The following is a 20218-nucleotide window of genomic DNA, read 5'->3' as shown; positions in this document are numbered from 1 at the left end:
AAAATATGGAACAAATATAATGAGGTTATCCATGATCCTGCACATTTTAGTTTCATTTTACTGTTTCAGGGAAAACAAATCACTTACCTGTTGTAAAAAAGTTGGAAATCACATTCTTAGTTTTGTTAACATAAAATTATTACTTCAACTTAACGTTGTTTGGACAACGTGTTACCTGATGGCATGTTTACAAAATGTGAATTGGACTTACTTCTTATAGGATAATTAAAACATTGACTCACTTTTATGGACGACTCTTTCTGCCCAGATGCTCCTACCAGTATCTCAGAACATGTGCCAGGTTCATCAAGAGTCCTTGTTTCTGGAATATCTTCTGGTGGTTCGACTTTACTATCAACACCTGATTCTTCAGCAATGTCAAAGTCATTATCAATTGTGTCATTGTCACTTTCATCATTGCTGTCTGGAAGTTCTTCCTTTACAATGAAGTCTTCTCCTTCTATAACAATATTGTTTACTGTTTTACTTGTAGCAACATGGTATTCATTTACTTCATCCTTCTTTTCCACCTTTGCGACGATATCTTCATAAGCAGTTGATGTCTCTACAGAATCCTGGACTTCATTTGAAGGCACATTATTGTCAACAGTAGGCAACACTTGTCTTGCAACTTTCGCAGGCAACCGTTGCTTTTGTGGAGCTTTTCTCTTGTTGGACGGATGTTTTTCCTGTAGTGCGGGAGTGGGTCTCTGAGGTTCTTCAGGGTCTTGCAAACAGTTTTGAACAACCCCTCCTAGCTCCTCTGTAGTGACTTTCAGGTCTGTGAAAATATACAAAGTATTAAGATTATAATTTATTTGCAAATTCCTAATCTAGTACATGAACAAGAACACCATACAGAATACTGGTACTTGTTGGAAACAAGGTCAAGATCATAAATATCACAATTACAATCACTCTGACTTAAATATAGGTTTCTTCAAAGCTGCACTCTCACAGATTGAACGTTTTGACAACTTTTTTATTTTTTGTCTTTGAACGAGCAGTTTTTGGCATAAATATTAAAAAAACAGTGATAAAGACTGATGACAAAAGATCAGATTGCAGAATTTCATATTTCCTCTCCAAAATGGATGTTTAATGCATGTTTCTTAAACCGTTAGCAACGGTTTAAGTTTAAGCCATAAAACATTAAATTTGGAATGGAAATATGAAAATCTGTGATCTGATCTTTTGCAAACCGTCTTTCATCACTGGTTTGCAGATATTGACGCAAAAATTTGCTAATTCCAAGACAAAAAATAAAAAAGTTGGTAAAACGGTAAATCTGTGACAGTGCAGCTTTCAAGAAGTGGATTGAAATGTTCAAAAATAATAATGAATGATATGTGCTTATTTTTTGCTTAGGTTTAAAAAAGGTTCATGTATCTGAGTTTAAGACAATGGTCTCAAAAAGACTTAGTAGGACAGGGACAAATTACGTTACTTTTTTTAAGTTTGATAAAAATAGCAAAGCAAGTCATGAAAGCTTACTATGACTTTTCTGTATATATATTGCCTATTAAATAATTAGTACTTCATGTTTATAATTGTAATTAACACAAATGGATTTACAGTCAACAATAACTAAAAGATAGAAAAAGATAGAAAAAAAGTTGTTTTTTATCTAAGGTTGAGGGGCTTTGCCTGGGAGGGTTGGTTTGCCATAAACAAAACCAGTTTTTAGGCCTTAGCGCATGAACAGATTGACCTTCTGAAGACACCTAGCTTGTGCACTTGTATGAAAAAAGTCAAAATCATGAATGTCAGTGAAGTATTGACCTTTATAGTAAGATCTTTTCATAAAGTGGTTTTAAACCCGGAAAATGTTTAGTAAACAAGAGATGTTTGTCAAACATTATGCCCCCCCTGAGCGCCATGTTGTCAGGATTATATGGAAAATTGAATGAAATATGCATGGACCGAAATGACAGCTGATTTGTTGCTGTTTTAAGATTATGACCATTAAAGTGTGAGGATAATGTGTGTTATGACCGTCATGACCTTTGACTCTATGAACTCAAAATCCAGAGTCATTAGCTGGTCACCAGAAACCTAAATGTCAAGTTTAAGGGCCATGGGTGCAGGCATTGTCAAGTTATCAAAAGACAAGTTTTTTTCGTTCAAGGTCACTGTGACCTTGACCTTTGACCCGATGACCCCTTAAATCATAAGGGGTCATCTACAAGTCAGATGCAACTCCAAGTCAAGTTTGAAGGCCATGGGTTCAGGCATTGTTGAGTTATCACTCGGACAACCTTTTACAATTCAAGATCACTGTGACCTTGACCTTTGGCTCTATGAATCCTAAAATCAATAAGGGTGATCTACTGGTCAGACTTAACATCCATGTCAAGTTTAATGATCATAGGTTATCACTCGAACAACCTTTTACCATTCAAGGTCACTGTGACCTTGACCTTTGACCCATTGAGCCCAAAAAACAATAGGGGTCAGCTACTGGTCAGGCCCAGCCTCCAAGTCAAGTTTGAAGGCCATGGGTGCAGGCATTGTCACGTTATCACTCAGACAACCTTTTACCATTCAAGGTCACTGTGACCTTGACCTTTGGCCTGATGACCCCCAAAAACAATAGGGGTCATCTACTGGTCAGGCCCAACCTCCATGTCAAGTTTGAGGGCCATGGGTGCAGGCATTGATGAGTTATCACTTGGACAAGCTTTAAAATTATTTTACCATTAAAGGTCACTATGACCTTGACCTTTGACCCGATGACCCCCAAAATCAATAGGGGTCATCTACTGGTCAGGCCCAACCTTCATGTGAAGTTTGATGACCATACGTCCAGGAATTGTTGAGTTATCACTCGGACAAGCTTTGGTCTACCGACGGACCGACCGACCGACCGACATACCGACATGCCTGTGCAAAACAATATACCCCTCTTCTTCGAAGGGGGGCATAATAAGTAATAAATGGCATCATTTATAAAAAGTTTCACATGTTGACAGAGTGGGGGTTAACTAACAAATGACTCCTTATTTACAATCAATGGTCATGTACACTACAGTGACGTATGAAGACGAAAACCGGACGTAATATACGTCCATTAACGGAACCCATGACAGTACCTGGTTTTTTGAATGGCCAGCCCTGTTGAGTGAAGTAGGACTTGAGGGCCAACTCCTGGTCCACAGTAACATACAGCATCATCAGGTAGCTACCCATGGTTAGATGGTTTCAGGTTGACTAAAAAGAAAAGATTTTTTTTTTAAAACTGTACATAATTATTACAAGTGTTGTTAAGAAAATTTAACAGGTTGGGGTAAAGTTTAAAGTGGCTATAGTAAACTGTATATGGCTTTAACTTGACCAATGAACATTTCATGTTCTCACTTGAAATCCAGGTTATTTATTATTATTTAGACACTTGGAAATCCATGGCCAATTGTCAAGATTTCATTTTTAACTGCTTGTAATGACTGAATATTTTTTTAACTAAAGGTCAAATAGAAAGAAATCACAGACAGCAAATCAACTGAAGTTTTTTGCCAACATCACCTTATAAGACTACTAAGACATTATTTCTAGGATTCTACAAAATCCTGTAAGATTTGCCAAACAAAAAATCATTAAAAAATCTTCAGACATACAAATTACAATTATTTTGACTTCTTATATATGGATAAATACTTTAGCAGTCTGTACGGAAGTCATAATCACATTGTCGGACTTGAGGTTTACATGTATTTTGCAGGACCAGACCAGTTTTTGTGTAAATTTTAGCGAAAGACAAGGTACATGCATTCAACAGGGTCTATAACCCAAGAGTCAATGACTCCACTTTCATTCTAGGAAAATCTCTAGTAAGAAGAAAATTGATCAATACAACTTGATAGAATACCTTGTTGTCTTATTTCCTTCTCTAAGGTGGTTAAAAAATTCCCAGAGTCCAAAAAATATGTTCAGAACATATTATTTATTTAATGCACTTGTTCAGTGAGACAGGAATTTTGCATGTACTATTCATTAAGTAACCCTTTGCATCCTTGTCAGAATCCTATATGCACAGCGATTGTATAGTTGCAACAACATTTTTCTCACTTTTACTTTCAGTGTCACTATCACTGTTTTCATTTTTTCCGTAAGTAAACACAAACATTCAGCGTTCCTATTGTCAATATTGCAACATTGTTTTTATTTTTCATGACTGGCATAACAATAAAACTATAATGTTTTAGAACTTTACTGTACAATGACAACGATCTATGCACTTCTCCTTTCACTTTCATTAAAAATGATAGGAAGTAAGCATGCACCAGTTTCCCGCACTTTTGAGACCATGTGCTACAGAATGATTTTCTGTTTACACATTAAAAACTAATATAAATATATTATTTTTTTTATTTTGCATAAGACAAGATAAAAAAAAAATATATATATATATATTTTAGCATTGTTGTTTTTCAAACCATCGTACAAGCTGAAGGTATTCATTAATTTACATAATTGGCCGAGTCATCACAGCATTGAGTTTGAAAGCTGCTAATTGACATGGTAATAGGTCAGATTCCAGATCGATAATCACTTGTCACTTCGGGTGTTAATTGCTCTTGACTTTAATTGATTAAACAAACATTTCCATCATGCCTAGCAGCTTCTTTCAAATGATACAGACTCTTGAACTGAAATTCTTCGGGTCAAAACTGACACATACATATAGTACAAATTAATGACAATTTCGGGTCATTTACGATTTCTGTGCGTCAAAATCAGTGGTCTCGAAATTGTAAAATTTTTGCCTGTCCATCGACCAAGCACGTTAGAAGGTTTACTCTATCCGAAAAAATATTTGCCTCCCTTAACAAACATGACACCGAAGCTCAAGCATATTGAGTGCTGACGATTTAAAGATTTAAATTCTGCCTTGTTGCAAACCAAGAAATCAAAACAGTTGTAATGAAATGCAGTTACGGATGCATAGTATTTATATGTTTATCTCCGGCTATCAACATAATGATTCCATATTGGAAATTGCTGACTTTTGTTGATGTTTTGTGTCATCAAATATGAATGTGGGATCATCTAACTACCGCATCTATTGGCAAATAATCAGCGAAAAGATGTTTTTGCATACATTTTGCTTTAGGTTCCTTTTCGCTATTTAGTCGTCTTAAAATATGTCAGTCATCTGGACCGTCATTTACGAAAGAGCTGCCAGACCTGTACAAAATTTGCTGGACATGTCTGGCATACCGGCACATTTCCGGAAGCTGCAAAACCTGGTAGCTCAGCTCAGTTGAAAGCCCTGATTAAGTTTGTTTGATCAAGTAAACATAAGTTAGTTAATGAAGTTAACGAGATACAGTACACTCAACGAGTTAGACCCACTTTCCTCGCTCACTCCAAGGGATAAAGTCGGTGATCGTGGGTTTCCTCCGAGGGTAAAACTGCTGCCCTCGTTAAAATTCCCCCGAGTTCCTCCGAGTGGCTGGCTTACCGCCGAGTTTAATATGAACGATAGCGTTGAGAATCGTCCGATTTTATGATCCCGCGGCGGAACTCCGAGTCTAATCAGATAAGCAAGAAATCATTCTTGTTTAGAAGTTATTTATTTTTATGCTTATGCACATTGTTAAGCGTAAAAGATTCTTACATGTACCAACGATTAATTTGTATTTGTATCCGTAAACGCCAATTGAATATTGTCTTGAATTATAAACATTGAATCATTAAAGTATATCCACTAAGCTATTGCATCATAAAGCAGCCGACTATTTACACGATTCTGAACCATGACCTCTGACGTCAAGCACGTGATTAATACAATGTAGAATATACTATTTATTATTGGTGGTTAAAAATAGCTATGACGTTTCATGGAATTTTCCACAGAAAACGAGGCAAGAAGGCCTTCAAAACCATGCGCTGTGAAATTGGAACGCGTGTTTGACCTCCTGATTTTCCGAAAATGTGTAACCTAGAATTTCTCGGAAGAAATATAAGATGCATGTGCAACTAGTGAAATACGACTGCATTCTTGTGGTAAGCTAACTTAATGCAAAACGGGCAGAGGAAAAAGAATAATAGCAATTTACTGGAGCCGTCGTAATCGGTTGAAAATTTTAATAAAATAAATATAACTTTAGTGTAGATTCTTATCTAGTGTTCGCAGAGTTTTGCGGAGTTAACCCCTCCGAGGAACGCCGAGTTCGTTATTCTTCGGTTGACTGATCACCCTCCGAGGGCCTTAAATTCAAACTCCGAGGAACATGGACAGTCGATAAAATCATTTTGTTGTCCGCGATAGCAAAAATCTGCGGAGGGAAACGGAAAGTGGGTCTAACTCGTCGAGTGTACTGTACACTTTTCACACATATTTATTAAAAAAAAGATTAAAAAAAAAAAGGTTGTACCCTTGGGCATGCAATATACATACGATTTCCGTACCTTGCCATTAATTACAGGAGCTGAGGTCCGATGAACATTCTTACAGACTGCTATAGTCCAAAAAACTAAATTTGGAGAAATAATTGGTATGATAAACCCCTCACAGAGCTTGTTGGATACTTAATGAGATTTGTAGAAATCCTTAACCCTACGAAAGGAAAATTTATATGTTTTTTTTTTATTTCCAATATTATATGTGTTATTCTTTGAGATTTATTCAAACGATGTTACAAATCGATGCAGCTGACTTTGGCCTAGTTCTGGCTTCCATAACTTTAATGTTGATATTTATTTTTTTGATGTTTACAACACATTAAAATTATGGCGTAACCCCCATAGTAAAGTCAACCAGAATCAATTGAGTGTGATGATGCAATGCAATCACATGACCATGATGACGTCGATGGATTCTATTTATAGCATCGGATTCACATTGTTCATTTAGTTGAATCCAATTGCAGTAAGGCTGTAAATACCTTTTGATAAGTAAAACCAATTTATTTATTCCCAATTTGTTATTAGTTATTTATTAATTATTCGAAATAGAAAAAATAGCAGCAAAATAAACAGCTAGGTCACATGGGTATTTTCTGAAAATCTTGGTGTCACGTGATTAAATTTGAACACAACTATGACCTAGATAAGCAATGCTTGTAATAGGATTTCTTAAAATGCTAAATCAACTATCTTTAAAGCGTTTTTTGGTTTTGAAAATGAGTTTGTGAACTACATTTTACTTCATTAACCTAAGGATATAGTCCAAATAATTGTACGTTGACGGATTTTTTTTAGATTTTTGATATGGCAAATCCTTCACGTACAAATTGTTTAGTATCAAAAGAGGGTAGTTGTTCCGATCAGGATTCCGGGTTAAAGCATATAGCGTCTATAAAATATCATAAAAACAAGAAATATTACCAGATTATGTTATTTAATATTAGTTTCGTACACAAAAAAAACAAATATCCAACTTATAATTATGAGTTTGACGGCTATTTTTCATTTCATTCTGTCAAAACATAACGATATATACATGAAGGGCACCTGCAAGGCTTTAGGGCACAGTTTTAAATCGCTCGGAACATTTCGGCCATGGCCGAGTTGTTACGATTGTATAACGAGGTCTATCTCGAAGCTTTGTCGGAGGAGGCCGAGCTATTACGATTTTATCGAGTTGTTCCCCTTCGCATAATTGTTGTCTGTGTCATTCTACTTTCGTTTTATTGGAAAGGTAAACAACTTGTTTTAATGCACTAAATGCTTGTTTAGTGCAAAATAACATTTCACTTACATGGTAAAATATGAATATAACTCTTTATGATCAATTTCAACCATAAAATACTTCACTTAAAACAATTTCAATATTTTTAAAACACCCCCGTTTTTTGCACATTCCCGTTTAGACGTTAGGGATTGGAAGAATCCCGTATAACACGTCTATTATTTTAGACTACCTAAGGATACAGCTATTTTGTCTGTACAATGCATACAAGTGAAATAACAGCGTGACATAAAAATGTCACGAATTCTGGTAGGGTTTGGATACGGCGTTCTCTTCAGCGAACACATCCAAAAAGGTAATATATAACGTGTTCGCTGAAGTTCTTTAGCTAACTTTGGCCCAATATCTCGTGATGAGAAATCATAAAGATACCAATGGAACAATCGAACAAAAGAGTTGACAAAAATGTGAATAAGTTGACAGCTCACTTGCATCAAAAATTCTATATCAAAATGATATATGGGATTTGGGAGTAGAATTGTTATTCGTCTCTGAAAGGATCTCTGTTCACAAAATTTGAAAGTTGGAGTGGCAATTTTGAATCTAAGGGAAGTAACTGTGCCCGTTAATGTAAAAGCCTGATGTAAATGCCGGCCCCACAGTTCCCGGTATGTAATATAATATGCGGATCAGAAAGTAATTTTCATGTTGTAAAAATATTAAAAATGTAGGAAAATAATATTTTGATCCCGGTTATTTCAATGACAAGAGCTTTGATTTTTCTTCAACCATGACAAGAGAAATTAAAACATATGTTATGCCGAGGTTCTTTTGATAATCCAATAGTCCAGACCACATGTTGAAGTAAAAGACTCGTTAACGTTTTTTCAGTCAGACATTGAAAATAGTTTGTTCGTGTGAAATGTTAACAAACAGTTGTTAGAATGTTAAAACATCAACAAAGGTTAAATTAGAGGTTAATATATCAGTAATATCTCATGTTTCTTTTGGCATTCAAAACAGGTCATAATGGGACACACGGACGAGTGCTGTCTACAGTGCTGCCAGTGGACGCAGACAGACCCTTATCAATTCTTTAACAACAGCAACGAGTGTATAGACCGCCAGACGACACAGTGGCATGCCTTGGGCAGGATGGTCTAGAGTTCAATCACGGACCGCATCATACCTTACACAAATGGAAGCAGCAGATGCCTTACTGTACAGTATTCATTAATAGTTGAAATGCATGAAAGTTGTCTCCCGTGTGTCGATGCAAAACAATACAAAACGAAACAGGACGTGTCTTGGAAAAAAGCTAGAGTATAGTACCCGCATTTCCTTGTATCTCAATCTGTTTTTTCGCCACTAAGCATATATTCATGACTGGGAATTGCGCTCACGTCTATCTCGAGTCACTTTCGATATTTTTTAACATTCTGAGTGCGCTGCTTTATTTAAAGGCCCTTATGCAGCAAATGGGCGCGGGCATACCTGGATAAACTCTGAGGTACGAAGGCTTTTAGTTATAGCAATATCAAGTTGATACAAGCTCAGCTGGTAACGCACCTACATGTACCTCATCAACCGACGGTAAGTGGTTTGAGCCGCACAGCACACCAGGCGCCCAATTTCCCTTTCCACTTTAAACCATTTTTCTTGACTTTATTGTGTAATATACATACTCGTTTTGCCTTAATGGTACAATAACGACGCGTCTGTGCTTCATATTAAATTACGTCTAACTTAAACAGAAATACGTTAATATAAGAATTTGATTTAGGACACCAAGTCAAACGGTTTATCTATATTGACTACATTAGGATTGAACTTTTTTGTTCATTAAGATGGCCATGTTCTTTTTTCATTATGATACATTCAGAAGTAAAGTTTCATTTCGCTTTAATACAAGCAGATATGAATTTGTTGTAGAATAAGAATAGTGATGTATTACGGGTGAAACAAGTACTACCGATGTTTACACAATTGAAAGCCAATTTGAAATAATAGTGGAATATAACCTCTTCGTAGCAACAACTCATGCGGATGCTCGCGTTATCAGCGCACTTAGCAACTGTCATAAATATTTTGGAAATATCGTGCTTTTTGTGAATATTTAGAACAAAAGGGACTTTTGAATATAAGAACATGGATCAAGTTGGAAAGCTTGAGCTTTCGTACGTATATAACTTAATGTCATACTTTGCAATATGCGGAAAGCATTACAAAATGAGCCGTTTCGTAAACCATTTAACAGCATTTTCAGTGGGAGGGGTAATATTGAAGAAAAAAAAAACAGGATTCAGTATGAATAACATGTCAACGTGTTTCGTGGCAATGGTTCTGATTAAGTTTTATGATATTATATATATGATTTTAATTCGTCTGATACTTTAAGAAATAAACTTCAGTCCAGGTATTTTCACATTTTCACAGCTTTGATAATTTGCAATGATGATCAGATTTAGTTTTTTTTTGCAAATGCATGCTTTTACTTTATCTTTTTTGAAGATATTAACAATTTACTTGGATCAAAATGATAATGTTACAATAATGACATGTGTGTAAGTCTGAAAAATCTGTCCCAAAATGTGTTAACTTACATCTTGCCTACAAATATTTTGATAATTTAAAGGACTTAAATGAATGTAATAAATACATGTGTAATGGTCCGTCGGAGGCAGCGGATGTGTGTTCATAATAAAGTAACAGTCCGCTGTAGGGGGCAGATATGCGTTCATAGTATAACATTCGGTTATAGATGGAAGTTTGTTCATAGTACTTACATGTATCGATATGTTTACTTGGTTGGTAATATGCAAATTAGCAAAGCTGGGCTCCATGTGGATTGAGAATTTACTGTATATAAACACCAGGGGACCCCTTAAGGGTCGAGCATGCTTTTCTCTGAAGGGATCTGTTGGACTTGTTGACGTCACACATAACACATGTACATTGTATGTTTCCGCTTTCATTTACACATGTCAATATCATAATGTTTTCCTTTTTTGCAATACAGCTGGGCTCAAGGTTACAACGGAGACCAGGCATGCTACATTGACAAGGATGTGATCTGCTACCTATGTGGGAACAATGTCAAGTTTGTAGCCGAGGATGGTGCAGAAACAGTCTTCAAATTTCCTGGAGAAGGAGTGGGGCCTTTGGCAGTCCACTCTCTGAGCAGATGCTTTGCTGTTGCTGAGCAGTGCATCAACCCAAAGATTTATGTGTTTATCTACCCAACATTTAGGTCAATGTCAGTTCTTGAGGGTATGTAGATGTAAACTGAGGGGTTTTGCAATCAATTTAAAGTTTGTATGAATAACACAATTTGGCATTAGCATATAATCTGTGTGATATCAATGTATGATATTTGTGTTAATGTAGAAGTTATTGTATGATCATTTTTGGTTCCTTATAAAAATTGCAAGGAGACACAATAAGTGACAAACATAATCAGTGGTCGAAAAAAGTGTTAGCCTGCAAGCCCTGTACTTGTTTAATTCATTCTGAATAATAAAATTCTGAAATTGATACAGCACTGGCCATGTTAAATTATAAATTGATGCCAAGCAATTAAGTGCAGTATTTTGGACTTGTTCGTCCAAAAATAAAATTATGAAGCCTTCATAATTGTTAACATACACCTTTTTTTATGAAATTCAAAAGATTATTGTTTTCTTTCAGGAGGTGCCAAGTTGGAGTACTCAAAGCTGTTTTTCTCCAGCAGTGATTACCTGTGCAGTTTGTCCGGCATTCCGGAGTTTGAGCTTACCCTCTGGTAAGAAATTGGAATGCTTTTGTGACATTTTCATGAGGGAATATAATTTATTTTATCATTTTTGTCAAAATGTTTGACAAGATCCACGCAAATTTTCCGAAACTAGGCTGGTTGGTTAGAGAAGTTTTGTGAACTACATGTATGTATTACATACTGTTTTTCATAAAGACGGCTTAAAGCAACTGTGCACCAGATCATGATCAATTTGCAAGAAAAAAAGAAAATTGTCGAAAACTGTCATAAACTTGGTATTGATGTGTACAATGCATTGAAACTTACTAACTGAAGTACCACATAGTTTTCAATTTATTTAAGTTTAGCAGTTATTTTGTATTTTTCCATTAAAAAAGATTACTGGGTATGTCTACCTAGTATAATTCATTCCTTATGCGTGATTGCCTAGTCGTGTTTATCACGTGATATTACTGACTTGGGCGTATAGCTTAATTATGTCACCCGATTCAGGGCTTTTTCACCTTCTTTGCAAGGGGCCGAAATTAGGCTACTTCACAATTGGGAAAAATGGCATATTTTCACAATTTCCAGATATTTTTTTCCAATACCCAGATATTTTTCCCAAAAAGAAAGATCTTACTTCAAAAATTTACAATAAAAATTTGTTCTGTTTGCACAATTTTTTCTGTTTATCTTTTAAGTTAACATAAGAAGAATGCTGTATAATTTAAACATTATTCGAGGACCATCTAGTTCATATATTGTTATCAATTCTTTCCCTCGATTTAGAATCAACTCTTTGAAGATTAAAACTAATCTCTCTCCCTCCATTGACATTGCGTCATGTTAAAAAAGGGAAGTCACAGACATGATTTCTCCCCCAATAAGATCTACATGTGTATTAATTGGAAGTCCATACATTTAAGATTTTCATGCTTCGCCCTGTGGAGTGTTTGTACACATTTCATTTAAAAGAGGTCATAATTAAGAAAAAAATGAAAGAAGTAGACTCACATATGTATGATATGAGCCTGATTTTTCATATGGATACCTTGACCCGTGTTTAAAAGGTGTCTTCAATCCTCATATGTGGAATTTCCTAATTTGAGACGTTTATGCATTTAAATTTCCCAATTTGTAGAATTTTAGTCGTTTAAATTTCCCAAAATGAAAAGGCTAGGCCTCTTCACAATTTTTGGTGAAAAAGCCTTGAGATTAGAGTAAGACGTCGTGGCTCAGTGGATACGACGCTGGACTGCAATTTTGTCGACACGGGTTTGATCCCCGTCTCCGACACAATTTTTTTTTTTACATTTTAGTACTTTTTTTTACAATTATGATGTCAAAGCGTAACACATTCTATTAAATAATTGTCCTGAGATTCTTTACAGAAAAAATAATTTTGGTGCCAATCTGGTGTACAGTCCCTTTAAGGAAAGATTTAATTTTAATTAGAGTGAATTTTACGGCAAAACAAATATTTACCTGTATATTAATTGTTATTGCAATAATTACAGACAATGAGTTGCAAGAAAATGATTATGTTGGAATTTTTTGTAAATTGTTTAATGACTTTTCTCAATTTAATTCAGGAACTTTGACAAAGGCATAAAACTGTGCACATTTGCGCTGTCCCGCGACAACATTCCAACCAGTATTTCATTCAATCCTGGAAACTGGCGACAGATCTGTGTGACCACGGAGAAAACTATCACACTACTCAACATTGAGCAAAGCAACAAATACTATGTTATGCAGCCAAGGTATGTACATTACATAGTAAATTACATGTACCATAAAATTCATGCTGTCATATGAATATTAACAGTTTAAACTTTGTTCTTAGTTTTAAATTATTTAATCATAATAGTGATTGTTTTAACTTATTTATTTACAAATACAATCAGATTTTCTTTGTGCCAATGTGGCAATTTTTTAAAGGGATTTTGAAGATCATATTATTTTTTGAAACATTTTTTTTGTATTAACAGAAATGAAGTGTGTTTGATAACAATTTAATATAACCGGCATTTAACACTAACGGTTTTAAGTGTTCCATAATAAATTGGTTTGTTAACAAATCTGTGTTATATTGATAAGTTTAACCATTTGAATTTGTTAACAAATCTGTGGACAAATTTACCATAAAAGTGCTTATTTCAGTGTTATTCAGTTTGGCCATTATAATTGGCCCTACCATAGGTAAGATGTAGAGCACAAATTGTAGATGACACTATGTGTTCGTCATGCATTCTGTACCATATTTGTTTCAAAATTAGATGGAAGAAATGTTCGTGAGGGAGTTAAATTTTCCATGTTGAAATTCTCTTGAAAATTTATATACTCGAAACAAATCTTACCGGGTAAATTTATTATATAATCATATTGAACTTTTCATAGTATTTAACAAAAAATGTTATATGACTTACCCGTAATAGATGAATAAGATCGTTCAGCTAAATTATATTTTCAGAAGTATCACCTATCTTGATTCCATGAAGTAGAATGAAGCACTTTGATGTCTGTCGATATATTTTGCACTGATATTGCTTGATTCTCTTTTCACCTGTTCTCATTGTACTCTATTGTGTGTATTAAATTATCAGTACAAACTAGATGGTCATACTAACAGTCACATTCAGGGCTGTCTCTCAGTTCAAGGGAAATGCTGGGGCTTTTTTCCAAAAATAAAGAATTTTGAAATAGCTTATTGTAAAATAAAATTAAGTGCAAGTGAATTTTTGTGTAGTGGAAAGTTTTTTTTTTGTTATATGGGTTTTATGAACAGCATATTGCAGGCGGAGATATGCATATACTTTTGCTATTTTCTGCCAATTTTGATTTCTTCATAAACATGGCAAGATAAAGTGGAATTTTGAAACAAAATAGAGATAATGGTATGTGTGTTTAAGGTGAGGAATGGGCCCAAAATTTGTCCCAAAAATGATAAGAAAGCAGCCTTGACATTCATATATTCATACATGTATAAAATTCACCAATGTCTAGCGTTTTGTACAGTGTGATTTCTCCCGGAGTATATTTACTATCCTTTACACAGTCTTAATTTCAAAAATGACATTATTCAAACTAACAATTTGTTTCTAAATTTCTTTAAAAATCTAAATCAGTTGTCTATGACAGAAAATCTGAAAATAATTTTTAAACAAATACTTGTCCCGATTCTAGACGTATTCGACTGCCTGCTGTGGATCCTGAAATGGAGGAGTATGATGAGTTTGATCGTGACATCCCAACACGTGCTTCAACACGGATGACACGCTACACAGTTGATGTCCCTAAGGCAGCAAAGGCCGGGCTTGTGGGTGAGCTTGCCGAGAAATTGGATGACATCCAGGATGAGACAGAAAGGGTAAAACCAGTCTCACAGGTGTGGACACCCATCGGAGACTTGTACCTTGGCTGTGCTGGCGGGCAAATTTTGAAGGTAAAGATCAAATGATTATTTTCAACAGTTTGTTATTGACCTCAGGCCGATAGTTCAGAATTTTGTTAAAGTTAGCAACATTGTTTATGTGATCATTATTCACTTTCAAATCTTTACAGTTCTGGAAGTTTCATTGATACACTTGCAATCTGCAGAATTTTGAATAACAAGATATGAGACAATGTTTCACTTGTACTTGAATTAATCAAATATATGAGCACATTATCTTATATTTCACTTTTGATAGTTAACAACGATGTTGTTAATCAAGTTGTTAACTTTAATAAAGTTCTCAATGATCAACCCATTATATATCAAAAGTGCTAGTTGTTAGATAGGTTTCGTATTTTTTAAGAGGTAAATTTTTCTTTCATGTATCAATGTTTGTGTATTGTTCTGGTTCACACAATTAGCGCCCAAAATCGGCCCATAAAATGAGAGCTTCGAATTTTGTAACCCTTCTCACGCTATAGTTACATGGGTTACAGCCAAATAAATAGAACATATTACATACAATAAAAACAAAGTCAAAGTTCAACCACAAAATATCGAGTTTTCAGTTTGACATATGATCAGAGTTATGCAGTTACATTAGTAACAATGAGTTACAGCACAGTTTCTGAAAAGTTTGAAAAAGTGTTTTTTTTCTATCTGAAATAGCGGGTTACGCGGTTACATTGGTTACAACCGGTTACATCGGTTACATCGAAAATTTTCATCAAAAATCGAGTTTTCAGGTCGACATATGATCAGAGTTAGGCAGTTACATTAGTTACAATGAGTTACAGCAAAGTTTCTGAAAAGTTTGAAAAAGTGTTTTTTCTATCCCAAATAACGGGTTACGCGGTTACAATGGTTACAACTGGTTACATCGGTTACATCGAAAATTTTCAAAGTTCAACATAAAAAAAAATCGAATTTTCAGGTCGACATATAATTAGAGTTATGCAGTTACATTAGGTACAATGCGTTACAGCAAAGTTTCTGAAAAGTTTGAAAAAGTGTTTTTTTCTATCTGAATTAGCGGGTTACGCGGTTACATTGGATACAACCGGTTACATCGGTTACATCGAAAATTTTCATCAAAAATCGGGTTTTCGGGTCGACATATGATCAGAGTTATGCGGTTACGTTAGTTACAATGAGTTACAGCAAAGTTTCTGAAAAGTTTGAAAAAGTGTTTTTTTCTATCCCAAATAGCGGGTTACGCGGTTACATTGGTTACAACTGGTTACATCGGTTACATCGAAAATTTTCATCAAAAATCGAGTTTTCAGGTCGACATATGATCAGAGTTATGCAGTTACATTAGTTACAATGAGTTACAGCAAAGTTTCTGAAAAGTTTGAAAAAGTGTGTTTTTTTCTATCTGAATTAGCGGGTTACGCGGTTACATTGGTTACAACTGGTTACATCGGTTACATCGAAAATTTTCAATGTTCAACATCAAAAATCGAGTTTTCAGGTCGATATATGATCAGAGTTATGCAGTTACATTAGTTACAATGAGTTACAGCAAAGTTCCTGAAAAGTTTGAAAAAGTGTTTTTTTCTGCCTGAAATAGCGGGTTACGCGGTTACATTGGTTACAACTGGTTACATCGGTTACATCGAAAATTTTCACCAAAAATCGAGTATTCAGGTCGACATATGATCAGAGTTATGCAGTTACATTAGTTACAATGAGTTACAGCAAAGTTTCTGAAAAGTTTGAAAAAGTGTTTTTTTTTTATATCTGAATTAGCGGGTTACGCGGTTACATTGGTTACAACCGGTTACATCGGTTACATCGAAAATTTTCATCAAAAATCGAGTTTTCAGGTCGACATATGATCAGAGTTATGCGGTTACATTAGTTACAATGAGTTACAGCAAAGTTTCTGAAAAGTTTGAAAAAGTGTTTTTTTTCTATCCTCAATAGCGGGTTACGCGGTTACATTGGTTACAACCGGTTACATCGGTTACATCGAAAATTTTCATCAAAAATCGAGTTTTCAGGTCGACATAGGATCAGAGTTATGCAGTTACATTAGTTACAATGAGTTACAGCAAATTTACTGAAAAGTTTGAAAAGTGTTTTTTTCTATCCCAAATAGCGGGTTACGCGGTTACATTGGTTACAACTGGTTACATCGGTTACATCGAAAATTTTCAAAGTTCAACATCAAAAATCGAGTTTTCAGGTCGACATATAATTAGAGTTATGCAGTTACATTAGTTACAATGCGTTACAGCAAAGTTTCTGAAAAGTTTGAAAAAGTGTTTTTTTCTATCTGAATTAGCGGGTTACGCGGTTACATTGGTTACAACCGGTTACATCGGTTACATCGAAAATTTTCATCAAAAATCGAGTTTTCAGGTCGACATATGATCAGAGTTATGCGGTTACATTAGTTACAATGAGTTACAGCAAAGTTTCTGAAAAGTTTGAAAAAGTTTTTTTTTTCTATCCCAAATAGCGGGTTACGCGGTTTCATTGATTACAACCGGTTACATCGGTTACATCGAAAATTTTCATCAAAAATCGAGTTTTCAGGTCGACATATGATCAGAGTTATGCAGTTACATTAGTTACAATGTGTTACAGCAAAGTTTCTGAAAAGTTTGAAAAAGTGTTTTTTTCTATCTGAATTAGCGGGTTACGCGGTTACATTGGTTACAACCGGTTACATCGGTTACATCGAAAATTTTCATCAAAAATCGAGTTTTCAGGTCGATATATGATCAGAGTTATGCAGTTACATTAGTTACAATGAGTTACAGCAAAGTTTCTGAAAAGTTTGAAAAAGTGTTTTTTTCTATCCCAAATAGCGGGTTACGCGGTTACATTGGTTACAACTGGTTACATCGAAAATTTTCATAAAAAAACGAGTTTTCAGGTCGACATATGATCAGAGTTATGCAGTTACATTAGTTACAATGAGTTACAGCAAAGTTTCTGAAAAGTTTGAAAAAGTGTTTTTTTCTATCCCAAATAGCGGGTTACGCGGTTACATTGGTTACAACTGGTTACATCGGTTACATCGAAAATTTTCATCAAAAATCGAGTTTTCAGGTCGACATATGATCAGAGTTATGCAGTTACATTAGTTACAATGAGTTACAGCAAAGTTCCTGAAAAGTTTGAAAAAGTGTTTTTTTTCTATCCTCAATAGCGGGTTACATTGGTTACAACTGGTTACATCGATTACATCGAAAATTTTCAAAGTTCAACATCAAAAATCGAGTTTTCAGGTCGACATATAATTAGAGTTATGCAGTTACATTAGTTACAATGAGTTACAGCAAAGTTTCTGAAAAGTTTGAAAAAGTGTTTTTTCTATCTGAATTAGCGGGTTACGCGGTTACGTTGGTTACAACTGGTTACATCGGTTACATCGAAAATTTTCAATGTTCAACATCAAAAATCGAGTTTTCAGGTCGATATATGATCAGAGTTATGCAGTTACATTAGTTACAATGAGTTACAGCAAAGTTTATGAAAAGTTTGAAAAAGTGTTTTTTTCTACCTGAAATAGCGGGTTACGCGGTTACATTGGTTACAACCGGTTACATCGGTTACATCGAAAATTTTCATCAAAAATCGAGTTTTCAGGTCGACATATGATCAAAGTTATGCGGTTACATTAGTTACAATGAGTTACAGCAAAGTTTCTGAAAAGTTTGAAAAAGTGTTTTTTTCAATCCTCAATAGCGGGTTACGCGGTTACATTGGTTACAACCGGTTACATCGGTTACATCGAAAATTTTCATCAAAAATCGAGTTTTCAGGTCGATATAGGATCAGAGTTATGCAGTTACATTAGTTACAATGAGTTACAGCAAAGTTACTGAAAAGTTTGAAAATTGTTTTTTTCTATCCCAAATAGCGGGTTACGCGGTTACATTGGTTACAACTGGTTACATCGGTTACATCGAAAATTTTCAAAGTTCAACATCAAAAATCGAGTTTTCAGGTCGACATATAATTAGAGTTATGCAGTTACATTAGTTACAATGCGTTACAGCAAAGTTTCTGAAAAGTTTGAAAAAGTGTTTTTTTCTATCTGAATTAGCGGGTTACGCGGTTACATTGGTTACAACCGGTTACATCGGTTACATCGAAAATTTTCATCAAAAATCGAGTTTTCAGGTCGACATATGATCAGAGTTATGCGGTTACATTAGTTACAATGAGTTACAGCAAAGTTTCTGAAAAGTTTGAAAAAGTTTTTTTTCTATCCCAAATAGCGGGTTACGCGGTTACGCGGTTACATTGGTTACAACTGGTTACATCGAAAATTTTCATCAAAAATCGAGTTTTCAGATCGACATATGATCAGAGTTATGCAGTTACATTAGTTACAATGAGTTACAGCAAAGTTTCTGAAAAGTTTGAAAAAGTGTTTTTTTCTATCTGAATTAGCGGGTTACGCGGTTACATTGGTTACAACCGGTTACATCGGTTACATCGAAAATTTTCATCAAAAATCGAGTTTTCAGGTCGACATATGATCAAAGTTATGCGGTTACATTAGTTACAATGAGTTACAGCAAAGTTTCTGAAAAGTTTGAAAAAGTGTTTTTTTCTATCCTCAATAGCGGGTTACGCGGTTACATTGGTTACAACCGGTTACATCGGTTACATCGAAAATTTTCATCAAAAATCGAGTTTTCAGGTCGATATAGGATCAGAGTTATGCAGTTACATTAGTTACAATGAGTTACAGCAAAGTTACTGAAAAGTTTAAAAAGTGTTTTTTTCTATCCCAAATAGCGGGTTACGCGGTTACATTGGTTACAACTGGTTACATCGGTTACATCGAAAATTTTCAAAGTTCAACATCAAAAATCGAGTTTTCAGGTCGACATATAATTAGAGTTATGCAGTTACATTAGTTACAATGCGTTACAGCAAAGTTTCTGAAAAGTTTGAAAAAGTGTTTTTTTCTATCTGAAATAGCGGGTTACGCGGTTACATTGGTTACAACTGGTTACATCGGTTACATCGAAAATTTTCATCAAAAATCGAGTTTTCTGGTCGACATATGATCAGAGTTAGGCAGTTACATTAGTTACAATGAGTTACAGCAAAGTTCCTGAAAAGTTTGAAAAAGTGTTTTTTTCTATCTGAAATAGCGGGTTACGCGGTTACATTGGTTACAACTGGTTACATCGGTTACATCGAAAAATTTTCAAAGTTCAACATCAAAAATCGAGTTTTCTGGTCGATATATGATCAGAGTTATGCAGTTACATTAGTTACAATGAGTTACAGCAAAGTTTCTGAAAAGTTTGATAAAGTGTTTTTTTCTATCCCAAATAGCGGGTTACGCGGTTACATTGGTTACAACTGGTTACATCGGTTACATCGAAAATTTTCATCAAAAATCGAGTTTTCAGGTCGATATATGATCAGAGTTATG

The 20218-nt window shown here is 34.8% G+C and overlaps 2 protein-coding genes across 25 annotated transcripts in view; one reads left to right on the top strand and one right to left on the bottom strand.

The window, feature by feature from the left end:
• LOC128211226 (zinc finger and SCAN domain-containing protein 12-like) overlaps window positions 1-8227 on the bottom strand; it is a 39664-nt gene extending 31437 nt beyond the window's left edge. For 6 of the 7 annotated variants that reach the window (XM_052915778.1, XM_052915777.1, XM_052915775.1 and 3 more), the window contains exons 1-3: window positions 8122-8227; window positions 3093-3210; window positions 243-781 (exon numbers count right to left, since the gene is read on the bottom strand). In XM_052915778.1, the coding sequence (XP_052771738.1) occupies window positions 243-781; window positions 3093-3189 (636 nt within the window). In that variant the 5' untranslated portion in view covers window positions 3190-3210; window positions 8122-8227. Of the gene's footprint in view, window positions 1-242; window positions 782-3092; window positions 3211-6411; window positions 6487-8121 lie in introns of those variants that run through there. The other variant, XM_052915774.1, reaches the window with a different exon arrangement.
• A 1443-nt stretch (window positions 8228-9670) lies between these two features.
• Window positions 9671-20218, top strand: part of LOC128211223 (cilia- and flagella-associated protein 43-like) — a 65965-nt gene continuing 55417 nt past the window's right edge. For 16 of the 18 annotated variants that reach the window (XM_052915770.1, XM_052915756.1, XM_052915759.1 and 13 more), the window contains exons 1-6: window positions 9671-9810; window positions 10653-10903; window positions 11321-11414; window positions 12962-13132; window positions 13533-13571; window positions 14556-14814. In XM_052915770.1, coding sequence (XP_052771730.1) covers window positions 9782-9810; window positions 10653-10903; window positions 11321-11414; window positions 12962-13132; window positions 13533-13571; window positions 14556-14814 — 843 coding nt within the window. In that variant the 5' untranslated portion in view covers window positions 9671-9781. The remainder of the gene's footprint in view (window positions 9811-10652; window positions 10904-11320; window positions 11415-12961; window positions 13133-13532; window positions 13572-14555; window positions 14815-20218) is intronic. The other 2 variants (XM_052915772.1, XM_052915762.1) reach the window with 1 other exon arrangement.

The sequence above is a fragment of the Mya arenaria genome, chromosome 12 (genome assembly GCF_026914265.1).
Source record: "Mya arenaria isolate MELC-2E11 chromosome 12, ASM2691426v1".
Classification (NCBI taxonomy): domain Eukaryota; kingdom Metazoa; phylum Mollusca; class Bivalvia; order Myida; family Myidae; genus Mya; species Mya arenaria.
The sequence above is the reverse complement of the archived record's forward strand: the minus strand, read 5'-3'. Positions and strand labels throughout refer to the sequence as shown.